Source organism: Trachemys scripta, chromosome 18, assembly GCF_013100865.1.
Source record: "Trachemys scripta elegans isolate TJP31775 chromosome 18, CAS_Tse_1.0, whole genome shotgun sequence".
Lineage (NCBI taxonomy): Eukaryota > Metazoa > Chordata > Testudines > Emydidae > Trachemys > Trachemys scripta.
This window is the reverse complement of record NC_048315.1, coordinates 7,572,945-7,592,055: the sequence shown is the minus strand read 5'-3', so window position 1 is coordinate 7,592,055 and position 19,111 is coordinate 7,572,945. Positions and strand designations below refer to the sequence as shown.

At 45.7% G+C, this 19,111-nt stretch overlaps 1 protein-coding gene across 6 annotated transcripts in view; it reads left to right on the top strand.

Moving 5' to 3' along the window:
• The window catches only part of ACACA (acetyl-CoA carboxylase alpha), a 213,410-nt gene that overhangs the window by 162,511 nt on the left and 31,788 nt on the right, over positions 1-19,111 (top strand). For all 6 annotated transcript variants that reach the window (XM_034752336.1, XM_034752342.1, XM_034752337.1 and 3 more), the window contains 3 exons: positions 2,626-2,722; positions 5,444-5,540; positions 6,320-6,455. In XM_034752336.1, coding sequence (XP_034608227.1) covers positions 2,626-2,722; positions 5,444-5,540; positions 6,320-6,455 — 330 coding nt within the window. The remainder of the gene's footprint in view (positions 1-2,625; positions 2,723-5,443; positions 5,541-6,319; positions 6,456-19,111) is intronic.

Here is a 19,111-nt window from a genome sequence, read left to right as displayed (position 1 = left end):
GTTAGGGAATTGTCCCGTTTTTGGAATTTAAAACCCCCCAAATAAAAGCCTTTATCATAAAGGAATCCATCTCTAACTAGCGTGGCAGACCTCACACAATAATTGGATTGGAACCATCACAAAAGATTGAACCCCTACTGTTCCCTTTTGGAGGCGTGCAAGAGATGTGCGGACAAGCTACAAACTAGGTGACCATTATCCCCGCTGTTATTAATGAGGTTTGAGGGATAAAATGAGATTTGTGATAAACTAAGTTTTCCGGTTTTGGATAATATTTTTTCATCATCTCTCCAGTAATTCATCCAGCTGTCTGAGTGCAGCTAACACCGGCTTCCAAATCGAGTGACTTCAGATTTTAATTTAGTGGAAGCGTTAAGGAAAGCAGATGATTCTCCGTGATAAGTTAAAGCAGATATCTCCTAGGTGAAAAGTTAAAGCCATTTATTAGAGGAGATAGTGCTGTGATATTCTTCAAACTGACGCCCGACACGAGGCCAGAATCTAAACGATCAGCTTTGGGCTCATGATAAAGAGATAATTTTGAAATGGATGGTCACATTTTACAGTGGGGCCACGGAGGCAAGGAATGTAGAACACAGTAATTACAAGTTTGGTCTTGATAAAACACTCTCCATCCTGTTTAAGTCAGCAGAGGTTAGCTCGCTTGGATCTCCACTTTTAATTGGTTTTAGACTGGGGTTTGCGGAGGCAGAGGTGCTTGTTCAAATTAAAGCAGTGCTCAGAAGCTGTGTGCCCAGGGGTAAAGCTGGGAGGCTGTGTTTTTGTGCAAGCTTTGTGAGGGCTCAGTGAAAAGCTGCTACCTGCAGAGTAATTTGTATTGCCTGGGTGTATAGAGGATCCCGAGTGCCACGATTTGGTGCTCGCGGCTTCTACAGTCTGGAGGACTGCGGAAAACAGAGCAGTGACCTCTTTGCATTCCCTGTCTTTTGTTGATGTTGGATCAGTGGCCAGTAACAGAGAAAAGTCAAATCCCTGCATAGTGCCCTTTCCTGCTCATTAGAGATGGGGCCCGAACTGAGATCCTGGATTTAACAACCCTGGACTTCATTGGGTCATTTCAGAATCCTAACCTGAATGCAGAGCTGAATGTTGCAGTTGGCCCTGACCCAGTGTCGGAGCGTACTTAGTTTTAGAAATCTGTGTTTGGAAAGTAGATCTCAGTACAAACTTTGCATCTAGGGTCCATTCTCTAATAATGATGCATTGCTGCCCCCTGCAGGCAGTCCTCTTGCACCCTGAAACATGACCCTTGATTACCCTTATTTTTGCATAGAGAGTACAAGCATTAGTAGTCATAAAATGATGCAGCCTCTCTCTTTATTGTTCCTGGCAGTGTTTGGCTTGATGAATATCAGTAGAAATGTAAAAGAGGTAGGAAGGAAGGGTAGTCTTTCAGTGAAGGCACAGAACTTGGAATCAGGAGAGCTGGGCAACTTAACCTTCAGTGCCTCAGTCTTCCCATCTGTAGAATGCCTCTTATAAAGCACTGGATAATTTTATAACGAGTTGTACATAGGTAGCACAGTCAAGGTAATCATGCTTCAGGGCACGAGCTTGATTTTCTTCAGGGATCAGAAAGGATTTGTTTCTCCTCAGCATTGCACAATCATCTAGGAGCACTGTTAGAAAAATAAATTTAAATTAAATTTAAAAGTTTTAAATTAATGGAGATATCCCATCTCCTAGAACTGGAAGGGACCTTGAAAGGTCATCGAGTCCAGCCCCCTGCCTTCACTAGCAGGACTAAGTACTGATTTTGCCCCAGATCCCTAAGTGGCCCCCTCAAGGATTGAACTCACAACCCTGGGTTTAGCAGGCCAATGCTCAAACCACTGAGCTATCCCTCCCCCCAGAGGGATCGAAAAAAGGTTTGTTTCTTTGAAGCATCAGGAATTAGCCATCACTGTTTGCAAGGAAATGGACTTGGATAGAAAGTCTGATCTAGTATGACAACTATTATGGTTCTCTATAGCATCTGGAAGAGTGTGGGACGAACATGTGCGTTATGTAGTTTATCTTTAGTAGAGCAAGGATTCACTTTATGGGCTATATATGTGGCCTATACATAGTGATTCAATCCTATTATTTTTTCAATGTATGATGCACACAAATGCAATGTCTAGTGTTCAGATATCATTAGCTCATTTATTCTTAAATGTGCATCTGTCTACAGCATTTTTGGCAGAATCAAGAGAAAATTGTAAGCTAGGTTTTTAAAATAGAAATAGTCATTTTGAAAAACAACATCTTTAATGACTTGACTGCCTTTTGACAAATGTTTGCAGCGTCTTGAAAAAAGCAAAGTTATTTATTTAAAAGCATGCAAAGTCCCTCTGCTATCCAAACCCCATCGTTTAACAATAAATGATGCCTTTGCTGATAAATGACTCTCTTTATGCAGACTAGCAAATGAAATAGGACATGATGGCTGAAGGCAGACACATGCTCAGCAGTCTAATGCTCCCTTATATTATCATCGGTTTGTCTGTATTTGAAAAAAAAAAAAAAAAAAAGCCTAGCCCCCAAGTTGTTAAACTGGAGTCTTGCTACAATTTTAACTGCTGTTTATGTTCTCTTCCCCCCGGCCTCCCTTCCTTTTTGTAGCTCAAAAAAGCCAGTGGTTAAGTGGTTTCTTTGACAAGGGATCATTCCTAGAGATCATGCAGCCCTGGGCACAAACAGTTGTGGTTGGTAGAGCTAGGTAAGTACCCACAGGCTTTTTAGACCTTTGTAGAAATCTAGCTTTTACTGATGCTTTGTGTTTCTGCTGACAAATTCTGACAAAACTGGTGAGTGGATGGATGTGAATAACAAATTTATCATCTCAGCAGAACACATCTCTGCTACGTGAATTGAACATGTGCTGATAATTCCTTCTGTCTGTCCCAAGGTGCTTGATAACTTTTGCCTTCTATAATGCTGGATGGAAAGAGTATACGGGGGTGGGCAACAGGTGATTCCTAGGGACAAACCTTTCTACTGTACATGGTAATACAGAGGGGTCGCATTGTTGTGGCTCTGACATAATTTAGAGTAGTTGGTGGGCTATATTGCTTCACAATCACATTTGACTTGTAAAAAAAAAAAAAGTCCAGCTAAAACTGAAGTAGACTGGAAGAAACTTCAGATTGCTGGGAGACTTACTTTTTTTTTTTCAAGTGGGAAATTGAAGTTTCTATTAAATTTTATTACCCACTCTGAAAAGAGAGTAACTCAGCTGTGATCCCAGCATAGAATAACCTGCAGCTTTTTCCAAACTAGCACTTGCCAAGACTGATCTTAGTCTAGCTTAGATTGCAGAGACAAGCGGCCCTGGGGACTTGCATCTGGTGCTCACCTTCCTCTCTGGGACAATCACTTTCCCTTATCTTTGTGGCAAGTGGCACCTGCTCAAGATTCTAAAACATACCGTGTTAGCTTGAGATTTAGATCCCCGTCTTGAAAATAATTCCAGCCTTTGTAGCTCTTTCAGTATAGTAGGTCCCTGTACTTTCATGCTGCCAAGAAAAAAAAGCCATCAGATGGCAAAACTTGCAGAACAGCTCTTCCATTTAGGCTCAGAATTCAAGTCTTTCGTTGTTGTTGTTGTTGTTGTTAAAATAATCAGTGGCATTGTGTGTTTTCTTTGTCTGTTTCCCTTCTGAATAAAGCTGTTCCAGAAGGATGGAGTATTATCCGGTGCTCAGAGCAGCGGAATAGGAACCAATACTCATAAATTCCCTTCCCAGCTCTAAGCGAGAATATTTTCTAGTAGTTAGATCAGAGAAACAGGAGCCAGGATTCCTGCTGGCTCAACCGTCGATTTGCTGTTTGACCTTGAGGAAATCCTGTAACCTTTCCATGCCTCAGTTTTTCCATCAAGAAACTGTGTATAAAACCTACCTCTCCGGTTTAATCGGATGTTTGTAAGGTTCTTTGATGATCCTGCCTTGCAGGTGCAAAGTATTATAATCATCTAACGGCTGTAAGTTTAGCCAGCATCCCAGACAAAATCAATTATTTAGCGAAGCCAGACGGTCTTTGTTCAGGAATATTCTTGGCTTGACTTTTAGTTTCTTTTCATCTGACACATTTTGAGCTGCTTTGGACTCAGACTCCTACACACGTGTGTATATATAATACAAGTGGAGCTGACTTCTTTCAAAAGCAGTGGCATTTTGAAAAAATAAATATGAATGTATTCTTCTGGGATTGTTACTGTAAGTGCTGCCAAAACTCATCTTTTGTATGTATGTTTGGAATATGTGCGCTGTTGGCTGTAAATTGTCTTTTATTATTCCAGGGCAACTTGTCCAGGGACACACTATAAAACAAGATGTAGCATCCTCATGTGCTAGCCTGATGAAATTTATATGAAGTATAATGGAAAACAGAAGTTGTTTTGAGCTGTTTTCAAGTTCAATAAATAACTGTAATACTTGGATAAAGATGTTCTTTATTAGGTCACATGGGCCCTAATATAGACGTTATAAGTTACCGATTTTAAGACGGCTTCTGCAATTACGAGTTTCCAGCCAGACTCTTAATCATTGTGAATAGGAATATTTTCAAACCCCCTAGTGCACATCGGCCTTGTCACTTTTGGTGCCTGGGGTGCTTGTCATCCAACTTGAGATGGCTGAGTAGAGAGGGGTCGTCTCTGCAGGGACTCCCTTTTGTGCAACATCAGGAAGCCATTGCAAGCAGCTGTTGCCACAAGCGGCTGCCTTTTGTTTTAGGAAGTTATTAGGCTGAATGGAGAGTGAGGCTGAATTTCCCTGACACACGTGTTATCCTGCCTCCTTGTGCTCATATACCAGACCCTTTTATCTCCCGTAATGACCCAGCAGCTGTGAGGGTTAATAGATCAAACACTAACCTTCCGTCTGCCCATCACCATTCCTCACTTTTGGGGGATCCCTGTATAGTGTGCAGGGCAATTGGGGTGGCTGGGTCATGCAGTCTTCTGTAAAACATGTGGCATGTAGGGATTTTGATCAACTGGTAGTGGGTGGAAGGATCATTGGGATTGTAAATGGGCAGCTCAGAAGGCTTGGGTCTTCAAGGTTCTATTTCCTGATGAAGACAGTTTCATGAAAATCTGTGCGGTGTCATGCTAGGAGAGATGCAGCCCTGTGCAACTGCATAACTGTCCCATACCTAGTGCAAAATGCTAGGCTTCAGTTTGTTCTGCTCTGGTTTGTTGGGGGGTGGTATTAGTTTTATAAATAGGTCTTATTCTGAGAGCTGTAAATCCAGCTCTGAAATGATCCAGCCACATGCCTGAACTCTTCAGAAAGGCCAGAGTGCCTCTGCCTCCATTGATTTGCATTGTTTGTCTCTTGTTTTTATTTTCAAGTGGTTTGATGCTGGATTAGAAAAAAAATGACTCGTTGTACAATGGTAAAATATGTGGGTTTTGATTTGTCTCATCTGGTTTCAGACTGGGAGGAATACCTGTAGGAGTAGTTGCCGTAGAAACCCGAACAGTGGAGTTAAGTATCCCTGCTGATCCTGCAAACCTGGACTCTGAGGCCAAGGTAGGTTTTGCTGTTGAACATATGTTGGGGTTTGGTTAAAGTCATTCTCTGCAGATGCCTCTTTGAAAAGTTTCTGTGTGTTTATTGGAAGATTTGCCGGCAAGACAAGAAACTGATCAGCCTTTGGCTGTATGCTAATATGCTGTTCTCAGAGCTGGTGAATGGGCTGTCTTGCTGGCTGGCTCTGTTCGTACAGAGAGAGAGCCTTGGATATACTGAATATACGGGCAGGAGATGGCTTATCTCTGTGAAGGCTAGTCCTGCTCTCTTTTGAAAGAGGGGAAGGATCTTATGGCTAAAGCATAAGTCTTAGAATCAGGAAACCTGGGAAGTCAAAATCATCATCCTCTCCTTCTGCTCGGGCCACCTTGCCCCCATTTCTGAAATTCTTGCTCTTTTTTATGTTCATATCCTTTGTCTCTGCCTTCCCAGCTCTTGGCCTGCCTATGTCTCCCCTCCTGCTTCCTTTCTCCTTAGTGCTCTTTTTGTCTCCTTATTGCACTGAAGTCAATGGAGCTCTCTATGGGTGTGGAGATCTGCTCACGTGAAGTCAGTTGCAGGATCAGCGTCTTATTTTGTAAACTCTTAGTCAGTGCCCTTTCATTCCTTTGTGCATCATTCTCCCAGTGCACCCGCGGCCCTGTAATATTTATAACAGGTTGTTATGCTGGTCAGCATTGGTTTCAGATTGGAGCTCTTGCTGTATCTATTTGTTTTCTTGTGATAGTAACTCTCACGTTAACAAAACATTCAAATCGTACCATTTCCCCCCCCAACAGATAATCCAACAGGCTGGTCAGGTGTGGTTCCCGGACTCTGCCTTTAAGACTGCTCAGGCTATCAAAGACTTTAACCGGGAGGGACTCCCTCTGATGGTCTTTGCCAACTGGAGAGGCTTTTCGGGTGGAATGAAAGGTGATTATCAAACCATTGATATATTTTCATGTGCTGGGGATGACCATCAGTTTGGCTCTTGATATCAAGAGAAACAAACTGTTCTTATGGGGACACAGAACTACAGGTTGTGTGATGTGCTTTGACAGTGTCAACGACGTCCCTTTAGGATTACAGGTGTTTTTTTCCTCTTCTAGTTGACCTTTGTTATAGTGGAGAGCAGCTCTCTCTCTTAGGCCCGAATAATGTAGCTGAAGTTGAAGTACCTTAGTTCGAACTTACCGCGGGTCCAGATGCAGCAGGCAGGCTCCCCCGTCGACTCCGCGTACTCCTCTCGCGGAACAGGAGTACTGGCATCGACGGCGAGCACTTCCGGGATCGATTTATCATGTCTAGACAAGGCGCGATAAATCGATCCCAGAAGATCGATTGCTTACCTCCGGGTCCGGCGGTAAGTATAGACCTACCCTTAGTAGTCCTGTGTAACCAGTGCACACCTGCCTTCTCCTAGCATAGCACACACAGACTTGAGTAGTGGGACATGTCTGCTTCATCCTCTCTGGCTGCAGCCTGGGTCCAGTCTCTGTTATGATGTGGACAAGAGCTGACTGCATGAATCTTGAAGGCATATATGACTAGCCCTACAGAATTGCCATGAAGGGGGGTAACTGTAGGCTTTCTAACCTTTATGATACTTGGACCAATTGATACTATGAATACATCTGAGTTGAGAGGGCCTGCTTACATCAAGGTTGTCCCCTGCCCCTGTTTTGATGCTGTTCTAATTTGTAGTGCATTTCAGTCTTGGAAGTCTTGGAAATGCACCAGGTTTCAGCCAGGTTATAAACACAGTTATGATTCTACCCCACAAAATGGAACCATATGTAATGGAGTCAGGTGACATGGTTGGATTTTTTGTTAGTTAAATATGAAACCATAGCAAAGCCAACACCAGGGCATAATTATCTCAAATACACGAAACTCCATGGATTTGCCTGGGAAAACGTCAAGGTGTCTGACACCCAAACCCCTTGGTTCTAAAATAATTGGGAAATTTAGCCCCTTTTACTAACCTCAGAGAGAGCTTCCGTCACTTTTGCTGTGTGGTCACCAGAACTCTGCAGTTTCCACGCATGGGCTTTGCTGGTAGCTGGCCCTTTAAATCTGGGAGATAAAATCAGCTATAGCCCATTTTAGAACTGCCTTGTTGAGGCTTTGCATCTCCGTCTCCTCTGGCTGGCAAGACTTCTTTTGAACATTTTTTGCTTAGGAGGTGGCATTTCCTTCCGGTTTTCTTTATAAGTGGTTCTTAAAGGTGCGTTGCTGTGGGTTCTAGGCTCATAGGCCTTGTCTACACTGGGTCTGACTCCCAGGCTTTGTCTGCACTGGATTTTTTTACACCAATATAGCTGCATTTGTGCAAGCCACTGGTGTAAACAATCCGTGTCCAGGTTATCCATGACTTGTGCTGACACACTTTATCTCAGTGTGACACCCCAGTGTAGACAAGTCCTTAGTAAGGTGACAACTCCACTTTATCTAAAGAATTAATTTTATAAAAACAAACCCTCACCACCCACAGAAAAATATTCCCTCTGTTGTTGTTTTCAATTCCATTGAAAACACGGGTTTTACAGCAAGGACAAACTTCCATCAAGTGTTTGCAACCCAAATGCTACAGCACTGAGAACTTGGAAGTGCCATCATTGATTTTCATTGTCTAGGGTAAGAGATGCACAGACTGTGAGCGAGTCATACACAGGTAAAGAAACACTTGTTTATAATATATGGCTTTCAGGCTGGCCATGTCTCCAATAATAGAGTTGTTTACATTTAGCTCCCAGTGCCCATTACTGAAGATTGACCCTTTTAGATTCCTTGCATCTTGGTTACTAGGCTGGAATATTTGTGTAATAGTTAAAACAACAAATCCGTTTACTACAGGGGGGTACATCCCCAGTAGTGATGCTCTGCACAGCCTGGCCAATAATCCAGTTGTACCTGCTGTCCAGCCTGGGAGAGGAAAGGAATGTCTTACCTGGCAGCATCTCCTTTGACTGACAACAGAGTGGGATTCTTAGGGCTTCGTTTGTTCCTATCTAGTCATTTGTAGGCAGCTGGAGGGTAACAGGAATAACCCAGGGTGTGCAGTGCGCAACTTGGAATGTAAGTTCTTCTTCGAGTGCTTGTTCATGTCCATTCCAATTAGGTGTGTGCGCGCGTCACGTGCACGGCAGCTGGAAATCTTTTTCCCATAGCAGCATCCGTCGGGTTGACCCGGGGGCCCCCTGGAGTCGTGCCTTCATGGTGCTCAATATAAAGCCCCGTCGACCCGCCAGCCCCTCAGTTCCTTCTTACCACCAGTGATGGTGGCTGGAACATCCCATAGCCCTCGCTTTAGCACGCGCCTTTTCTGTTATCTGTCATTAATAGTTGTTGTTATAGTTAGTTATTTAAAGTTTGTTTGGGATTTTCCGCTCCCCTTCTGATCCCTGGAGCCGTGGTTTGCCATGGTCCCCGGGGTTCAAAAAGTGTGAGGTCTGCACTAAGCGCATGCCAAAAAGTGACCCACACACTGCATGTTTAAGGTGCCTAGGTGAGGGTCACCAAAAGGACCATTACAGAATTTGCCGCGAGTTCCGCCCCAGAACTTTGAATGAGAGGGAACAGCGGCTCATGGAGGCAGCTCTTCGCCCCCGTTCAGACCCAGGACCCAGCACCTCCTCCTCAGTGCGGAGCGCCCCGGCACCGTCATCCAGGAAACCGGTGCTGAGAAAGGACACTTCCTGAGAGACTCGGCACCGTCGTGGCACCTCCCGCGTCCACTCAGCGGCTAGGTGCCGGTCTCAATCGCCAGTGCCTCAGAAGAAAAAAAAGCCGGAGAGGGATTGTTCTCCCCTGGCTAAATCTAAGGCGCTGGCGACTGAGAGACCCCCCTTGGGCCACTGCTCCATGTTACCTGTGAGGTCCGTGTTGACTCCTGCCCCGGAAGGGTGGTTGAATCCGGCCCCACCCTGCTTGCTGCAGCTCCCATAGACCCTGGAGGCGTTTAATGCAGCTCAGGACTTGTTGCACCTCATGGCGCTGTTCTCACCTCCCCGGAGGGACGCACTGCCAGTGTCGACAGCACCGATCCGCCCTGCAGTACAGTCAAGAGGGAAACCGGCTATGCTGCCCTGGCGCTCACCTTCTCCACAGAGCCCTCTGACACCAGTCGTTCGGGAACAAGAGCCCAGTCCCCTAGCTCTCGGTGCCCCGCAGTGCAGCTCCTCCGTGGTCTTCCTCCTCTGAGACTTCAGAGTCAGAGTCCGACTCCTATTGCCCTGGCACCACCAGGAGCTGGAGGTTCCAGGTCACGGCGGGAGAGACGAGCTTACCTGGCCCCGTGGCCCCCGCAGTGGCAGAACCCAGCACACTGGCCCTTCTGGACGCCCTGGGCCTTCCATCAGAGCCAACGGTTGCACTCGGCAGCAACCTCGGTAGTCTCGGCTACTTTCATTCTGCCTTCCCCGCCTCAGGGACCTGCAGCCCAGGAGATCTCGGGCACCGCAGCCAGCTATTGAGGCACCACCACCGCATACATCGATGCCGTCGGCTGTGGCACCGGCATCGGCACAGACGACTGCAACGGCGCTGACATTGGCACCGACATTAACATCGATGCATGCACTGGCAGTGACACCTGCAGTGCCGCCTGCAGCCCCAGCGTGGTGTCCTCCATCCTGGCACCTAGGGGCATGGCACCATCCGGGTCAGCTCCAGCCTGAGATCCCCAGAAGTCGCAGGACCTCGTGGGCTCCAAGGGGAGGGAACAGCCACCCTTTATGGGGGCTTCTTCCTCCTCCTTGCCAGATGAAGCACTGCGGGCACCACTATAGCCCCAGCTCTGGAGAACAACAGGGTGTTTCAGCAGTTACTGCTGCAAGGTGCCCAGGGCCTGCACATTTAGGCAGAGGAGGTAATAGAAGACGCGGATCCCATGCTGGACATCCTAGCGCCCTCTGGACCCGCACGCATTGCCCTCCCTCTCATCAAAACTATATGTGCCACAACCAAAACGTTATGACAGAGCGCAGCCTCGTTGCCCCCCACAGCTAAGCACAATGAAAAGTGCTACTTTGTGCCATTGAAGGGTTATGAGCATCTGTGCTCACACCCGCCGCCTGATTCCCTGGTCGTGGACACTGCTAACCAGCGCGAGCGGCAGGGTTATCAGGAACCTTCTCCTAAAAACAGGGAAGCGAAAAGGCTCTTTCTTTTCGGTAGAAAGGTCTATTCTATGGGCGGGTTGCAGCTCTGCATTTAAATCAGCAGGCCATTGTTAGCAGGCACTGCTATACTACATATGGAGCAATGGCAAAATTTGCAGAGCTGCTGCCGCAAGACTCCTGTGCCAAGTTCTCGGCCTTGGTCGAGGAAGGCAAGCTCATCTCACGAGCTTCCCTGCAGGCGGCACTACATGGAGCTGATGCGGCCTCCAGGGTGATGGCTAGAGGCATGGCCATGAGAAAGGGCTCTTGGCTCCAAATTTCAGGTCTGCTATACGAGGTCCAGCAGACCATTCAGGACCTCCCCTTTGAGGGTGTGACTCTGTTATCCGAAAAGACAGATAAAAGGCTTCATAGCCTAAAAGACTCAAGAGCCACCCTCAAATACTGGGCCCCCGTACTCCCACCATGCAGCAGAAACAGTTCAGACCACAATCTCCTCCGCGGTTCTACCAACAACAGAACCAACAGGGCATTCCCGGAGGAGGAATAGGAGTGGCAGGAAAAGGCCAAACCCATCCTCAGGCCAGGGTTCTGGCCAATCCAAACCACCTCCCGGCCCCAAACCGACCTTTTGAAGGTTCGGTTGAGGACAGCGAACCAGAACAAGAACTGGATCTACCCTGCCTTACCTTCTCTTCCCGACTATCCCCTTTCTACCGTGCATTGTCCCGTATCACTTCGGACCACTCGGTACTCCACACGGTAGAGAGGGGATACTCCATCCAATTCTGTGCCCTCCCGCCCTTCCATCCCCATCCCTCTTCAGGGACTCCTCTCACAAGTGACTCCTTATACAGGAGGTGCACTTGCTCCTTTCACTAGGGGCAATGGAAGAGGTTTCTCAGGAACAGAAGGGCAAGGGCTTCTATTCCCAGTATTTCCTAATACCAAAAGCCAAATGCGGGCAACAAGTTCATGAAGAAGCTCAAGTTCTGCATGGTCTCTTTAGCCTCCATCATCCCTTTATTGCATCCAGGAGACTGGTATGCTGCCCTAGACTTTAAGGGCGCGTACTTTCACATAGCTATAACTCTGCCCCACAGAAAATACCTCAGGTTTGTGGTGAACAACAGCCACTATCCGTTCACAGTCCTCCCGTTCGGCCTGTCAGCGACTCCTCGAGTGTTCACCAAGTGCCCGGCAGTCGTGTTCCCATACCTCGGCGACTGGCTCATCAAGGGCCGCCCCAGAGCTCAAGTGGAGGCACAGGTCATCTTCGTCAGAGTGACGTTTGACAATCTGGGCCGCCTTCTGAACGAGAGGAAATCGACGTCTCCAGTTCAGCAGATAGAATTTATATGTGCGGTGCTGGACTCGACCCAGGCCAGGGCGTACCTCCCAGAGGTGAAGTTCCAAGCCCTTGGTAACATCTTTCAAGGTCTCAGACAGTTCCCCACCACTACAGCAAGAAACTGCCTGAAACTTCTAGGACACATGGCAGCCTGTACCTATGTGGTGCAGCATGCCAGACTCAGACTTTGACCTCTTCAGTCATGGCTAGCTTCAGTGTATTGGCCATCCCGGGACAATTTGGACAGGGTTGTAACCCTGCCCCGCCAGGTTCTCGACTCCCTCCTGTGGTGGCTCGACCCACAGGTAGTATGTGCGGGGGTTCTCTTCTCCAGCCCTCAGCCGTCTCTCTCCCTAGTGACGGACGCATCAGCTCTGGGCTGGGGAGCACATCTGGGGGATCTCAGGACTCAAGGCCTCTTGTCTCAGGCAGAGCTCGCTCTCCACGTCAATGTCGGAGAGCTGAGAGCAGTGCGCCTGGCATGCCAGACTTTCCGTACCCACTTATCAGGGAAATGTGTATCAGGGATGACAGACAACACCACGGCGATGTTCTATATCAACAAACGGGGGTACATGCTCCTCTCCCCTGTACCAGGAAGCCCTCATGTTGTGGGATTTCTGCGTAGAGCATTCAATACACCTGCAATCATCGTACCTCCCAGGGATACAGAATGAGTTGGTGAACTATCTCAGCAGGTCGTTCCACGGCCATGAGTGGTCCTTACGCCTGGATGTCGTGAACTCCATGTTCCATCGGTAGGGACTTCCCCAGATAGACCTGTTCGCCACACAGCACAACAGGAAGTGTCAGCAGTTTTGCGCTTCCTGAGTCAGTCTGGTTTCCGTCGCGGTCGCATAGTCTCCCCATGGCAGAAAGAATCGCCTTTATGCGTTCCCACCCATTCTGCTCATTTACAAGGTTCTCCTCGAGATACGGAGGAAACAAGCTTCAGTGATACTATAGCACCAGCTGGGCCCCGCCAGCACTGGTACACATCACTCCTGCAAATGTCCGTGGAAGCCCTAGTCACCTTGCTGCTCTTCCCGGATTTATTGATCCAGGATCACGGTCATCGCCAGCACCCGAACCTCAAGTCACTACACCTCACGGCATGGAAGCTCCATGGCTGAATCTAATGGAGCTTTCCTGTTCATACCTGGTCAGACAAGTCCTCCTTGGAGTAGAAAGCCCTCCACCAGGGTTACCTACCTAGCCAAGTGGAAGACGTTCTCAATCTGATCAACACAACACAGTTTGTCACCCACTCTCACTTCTATACCATTAGGTTACCTTCTCCACCTTAAGCAGCAGGGGCTGTCCATGTCATCAGTAAGGGTTCACTTAGCTGCTATCGCGGCCTTCCATCCAGGTGCTGAGACCCGGTCGTTTTTTTGCCAACCCTGTAGTTAGCCGTTTCCTCAAGGGTCTCGACAGGCTATACCCCCACGTCCAACAGCTGGTCCCAGCCTGGGACCTCAATCTGGTCCTTTCTAGATTGACAGGGCTGCCCTTTGAACCACTGGTGACATGCACCATGCTCTGTCTCTCTTACAAGGTCATGTTTCTGGTAGTGATAACCTCAGCCAGGATGGTGTCTGAGCTCAAGGCCCTAACATCAGAGGCTCTCTACACTCTGTTCTGTAAGGACAAGATTCAGCTCAGACCACACCCAGCTTTCCTTCCGAAGGTGGTTTCCCAATTCCACATCAACCAGGACATTTTCCTCCCAGTGTTCTATCCTAAACCACGTTTAAGCAGGAGGGAGCAGAGGCTGTGCTCACTGGATATTCGCAGAACACGAGCCTTCTATGTCGAGAGATCAAAGCCGTTCCAGAAGTCTATTCAACTCTTTGTAGCTGTGGCAGACAGTCTCCTCCCAACGAATTTCGTTGTGGATCACTTCCTGCATCCGGGAGTGCATGGCGCACTCCACCGGAGCACAGGCTTCCTCGGGGGTATTCCTGGTGCGGGTTCCCACCCAGGAAATCTGCAGAGCGGAGATGTGGTCCTCCATACACACATTCACAGTACATTATGCGATCACCCGGCAGGCCAGAGACAATGCGGCCTTCGGTAGAGCAGTACTCCAATCAGTAGTCAATTCTGGCCCCGCCTCCAGAATTTAAGCTTGTGAGTCACCTAATTGGAATGGACATGAGCAACACATCTCGAAGAACAACAGCTATGAGAAGGTGAGGAACTGTTTTTTCTGTTGAGAGTAAACACTGCGTTATTTGTACGCATACCCTCTTAAACAGTTATAGGAATTGCCCAGATCAGCAGCACTGAAAACGGGTAATTGGATTTTAACAGCCGCTTAGTTGCTAACAGAATTTACAGCTTCTAACCTGGACCAATTAAACCCTAATCTTGGGAAACTCTTACTGCTTGGAAAGATCCTCACAGCTTTGGCATGGGGCTGGATTAGCCAACAGTGTTACATGGCATATGCTGCCATGCAGGTAACTTTGTCATTGATCATTTCATATTGTATTATTGTCGTATCAAGGATTGTCTCCAAATTGACTCTGCAGGCAATGGGGGCCGCTCGTGTGGATTGAACAATATAAAGCTGCTCCGTTAACATTCTATCCGTTGGAATTTTGGACCAGATATTACTATTTTAAATGTTGTGAAGTGCCAGGAAGGTGCTATAACATTTAAATAAGTAGAAGATGACAGCACTTTACATGTACATGGCACTTGACAAACACCTAGAAGAAAAGTTACAGTGCCACTGATAGAGTAAAAATCCCTAGTCTAGAAAGACTGGCATTATGAAGATGTTTTATTGGGCCTGCTAGTCTCTTTAGCATGACAGGAAAAGAACACCGTTTGGTTTGCAGAATACTCCGAGAATGAGGATATCTTCCAGAGAGGAAACCTGGTCACTGTTCACAACGCAAGATGATGGGCCTCAATAGATCTGAGTTCTAGTCCCATCTCTGCCACTTTGCTATGCAACCTTGACATCTGTGTATCTCAGTTTCTCTACTATTGCTATGAGATTTAATTCTTTAATGCTTGTAAAGTGCGCTGAGATCCTCTCATAAAAGAAGCTACAGAATGTAGTCTGACTAAGTTGTTGCTGTTGTGTCCACTTCCCATGCTCTTCGAGGACTTGCCGTTTGTTAGTTATGTCCCTTGAAAACTGAAATTTGCTTTGGAATCAGAACTACAGGACAGGGGTGTGGAGCCATTGAGCGAAAGTGCCAGTATTTTTATTTGCATATCACTTATTATTACTACAAATAAGCTTGGAGGAGGCAAGAACAGCACAGGAGAGGAGGGTGAAGAATAGAGTCATTTTGATTTACATACGGGTCAGGATGTTTTCTCCATATTATCTCATGTAAAAGGACCTGGTAGAAAGTCTCAGCCTCTCTTGTCAGTTTCGACATCCCTTGGGGAGTTGTTTGCAGTTTTGGTTTCAATGCTAGCTGGGGATTATGCAGGGAGGGAAAATAAACAATTATGCCACCCCTCAGTGCACACAAACACACTGCCAGGAGCCGACTGCACTGTGGGTAAAATGACTCCAAAATTGTGTGTAATGAGTAGGAAAAGATTAGAGACAGCTCTTGCTATGCTGAAAATTGACATTAGTTGGGGGGAGGGGGGAACCTCTTTACTAGTCAGCCTAGGAGGTCTAATTCAAGCAGTAAAATAAATAAATAAAATAAATAAAGGCATATCACAGTGGTATTGGTGGTTTCCCCAACGAGCGCTATCTGGCCGGAAGGCTATTCAGCATAATGCAAAATTAAATTATAAAAACTGGCTTGAATATTTAGATGGAGGAGCCATTTGGAAGCAGTTTATTTAGACGAACCGGCAATGACCCACAACAGTGAGACATCAAGCGTGAAATTTACTAGAAATTAGCACCAGGGTCTCAGACTCAGCATGAATAGTTTGATAGGATGCAAATCCCAGTGATATTAAACTGCATCACTGCTGGTGCTACAGGGTCACTCTCGGTTGGTTTTTCATGTTACACTTATTATTTTTTCCTGGGACCAGTTATAAATAACAATAAAAAAAATCTTATTGAAAACTTCAACCAGAATGAAAAGGCCATTTTAAATCTCTGATTACCTGGATGTTGAAATACAGCACTGCCTATATTTAATGGGTTTATGAGGTACATTATCTGTATGCAGCCGATGTATGCTTGGTGTTTACCTTAAGGTCCTATCTGGTAATCCAGCCAAGCTGATGAGATCTGTTCCAGCTTCGAGGGAGTAGGGCATACTGCCCGTCATTATAGAAACAAAAAAAGCTGTCTGCAGCCTTTCTAGCATGCTTGATGCATCTGGCTGCCAATATTTACCCATACAGTGTAATGATAACAGTTTCTGGCAGATTTTATATCTGTATACAGTAGCTGCAGGTAAACACATAGATATTGACTGTGAAAGTGCATGTTACATAGACAGAATATCATGCTGCATAACAAACAGCACTGCTCTTCTGAAAGGTCTGTAAGCATTTCCAATCGACACGCTGCTTTTCAAGTGCTTGTGATTCCCAGGTTTGAATTAATATTGGAGTGAAATCTGGCCAGGAAGTTCCATTCATTTTAATTTTTTTCCCAGTTTGCTCGGGTCGTCTTTATTTATGTTCAAATGTACAAAAAGGCAATTTAAAAAGACAAACTGAGGAATTCCAGGTTTAATTGTCTTTGCTCATATACTCAGCATAAATATCTGTATTTTTTTAACACAGTTGTGCAACCATTTAGTTCTTAAAGGTAGCTAGTCTCTTGCTCTTTGCCATGATAACTTTTTAAACCATATTCAGTATGTTAGTTACAGTAATAACTGTTTTTAAAATCTCTGCCCTGCCAAGGCACTAGGACTGCCCAAACAGTGAAAACACAGAACTGCTGGCACCATTAAAATATGGCACCATTTACCATCTGCAGTAGTTAAATTCGGTGCAGTATTTCCCATTCTAACAATACAGAATACTGCAAATACCACAGTAAAGGTATTTATCACAGTGTGGTAAATGTTTTGTACTTTCATACTTAAATACAATATTAATATAATACCGGGAGCATGTGTTTTCTAGTGGCTAGACCAGGGGACTAGGAATCAGTATTCCTGGATTCTCTTCACTGCATTTTGAATGACCTTCAGCAATTCTGTTATTTCACTTTCACCATCAGTAAAATAGGTATTATAACAATACCTATTTCACAATGATGTTGTTTTGCTTAGCTAAGTATGTTTGCAAAGGGCTTTAGGATGAAAGGTGCTATAGAAGTGCAAAGCTTTTTTATTGTTAAATATATGAGAGAGTCTGGGTAACCATTTTTTGTAACCACGTAAATTATACCTCAGTTTCCCCTGCTGTGAATTGGCTCTATAGTATAGAAACTTCCATTGATTTCAGTTGACTTGTACAAGGCATCACAGTGATTATATTATAGCACTGAAGGACCAGATCATGCACTCCTTACTCGAGCATAGCTTTTGTAAAGGGAAGTCATACCTCACCAATCTATTAAAATTCTTTGAGGGAGTCAACAAGCACGTGGATAAGGGTGATCTAGTCAATATAGTGTTCCTGGATTTTCAGAAAGCCTTTGACAAGGTCCCTCACCAAAGACTCTTAAGGGAACTAAGTAGCCATGGGATCAGAGGAAAGGTCCTTGCATGATCATTGGATGAAAGATAGAAAACAAAGGGTAGGAAAAAATGGTCAGTTTTCACAATGGAGAGATGTGAACAGCAGCATCCCCCAAGGAGCTGTATTGGGACCAGTGCTGTTCACCATAATCATAAATGATCTGGAAAAAGGGGGTGAACAGTGGCAAAGTTTGCAGACGTTACAAAATGTATTCAAGATAGCTACATTCAAAGAAGACTGTGGGTGGTTACAGAGGGATCTCACAAAACTGGGTGACTGGACAATAAAAATGGCAGATGAAATTCAATATTGATAAGTGCAAAGTAGTGCACACTGGAAAAAATAATCCCTACTCTAAATATAGTGATGGGTTCTAGATTATTTATACGCGATTTGTTGGGGAAGAGTCAAGACGGCTTTTTTTAAAGAGGAGCATGGATGTGACATTCCAGCAAACAGAATGATGTGATGTCAGTTTCTTCCATTCCTTACCATACAGAGTCTTGACAAACATTTGAAATATTCCAGTGTATGTGAAAGAACCACAGTGGCTCCCTCCCATCTGATCAGGTATAAAGAAGCCATGAAGCTGACATTAGTGGAACGTTTAGGGTGTTCTTTAGATCATTGTTAAAAACAATTGTCATTAAAAACAAAACAGGTAGCATTTAGGACCAGATCATGCACCCCAAACTCCCAGTACTTCAGTGGAAGTTTGGCTGCACAAAGGCGTCAAGCCGATTGAATCAGAGGGAGTTTTGTATGCTTTGTGCTGGATCCATTGACTTCAGTGGGAATTTTGCATGCCCAAGGATTGCATCAGGTTATCTCAGTGGGAGTTTTGGGTGTGCAGGAGATGCAGGCCAATGGGTCCTTGATGTAAGCAATATCAAGTTAAGGCTGCTAGGTAGTTGCAGGGGAAGTGAGTGCTCTTGCATTTTATATGCTTAATGCATGGGCCCAAAAAGGGAGAGACGAAGAAGGAACCTTTGTTCTGAAGGCCATGCCTCTGCGTGGTTTAAAGGCCTGATCCAGTTCCCATTCAGAGCAGCAAAACTCCCACTGACCTCAGTGAGGCAAGTTCAGTCAAGCCCTAAACGAGACCTTTCACATACAGCGCTCTCTTTCCCTCTGTCTCCCCATTCCTCTTCCACCTCCCCAATCCAAACAAGTGGCACTTGTCTCCCCCCCACACTTTCTCCAAGTAAAATATATACTCTTGGCAGGGGTGAAAAATGAATTGCTAATTACACAATCATTTTATTATGTAGCACCAGTAAAAAACGTCTAGTGAAGAATTAATTCAGTTAAAATAATTTGAATCAAGCAATTATTTTCTTAACACTAGAATTAGCTGAAAGTACTTCAAGTGGTTTATTACTAGCACTACATAATAAAGTAATTGTGTAATTAGTAATAAATTTGTCACTCCTTTTGAGGTCTCGCTTCTTTTCTCCGGACAAATGAAGAGTTTG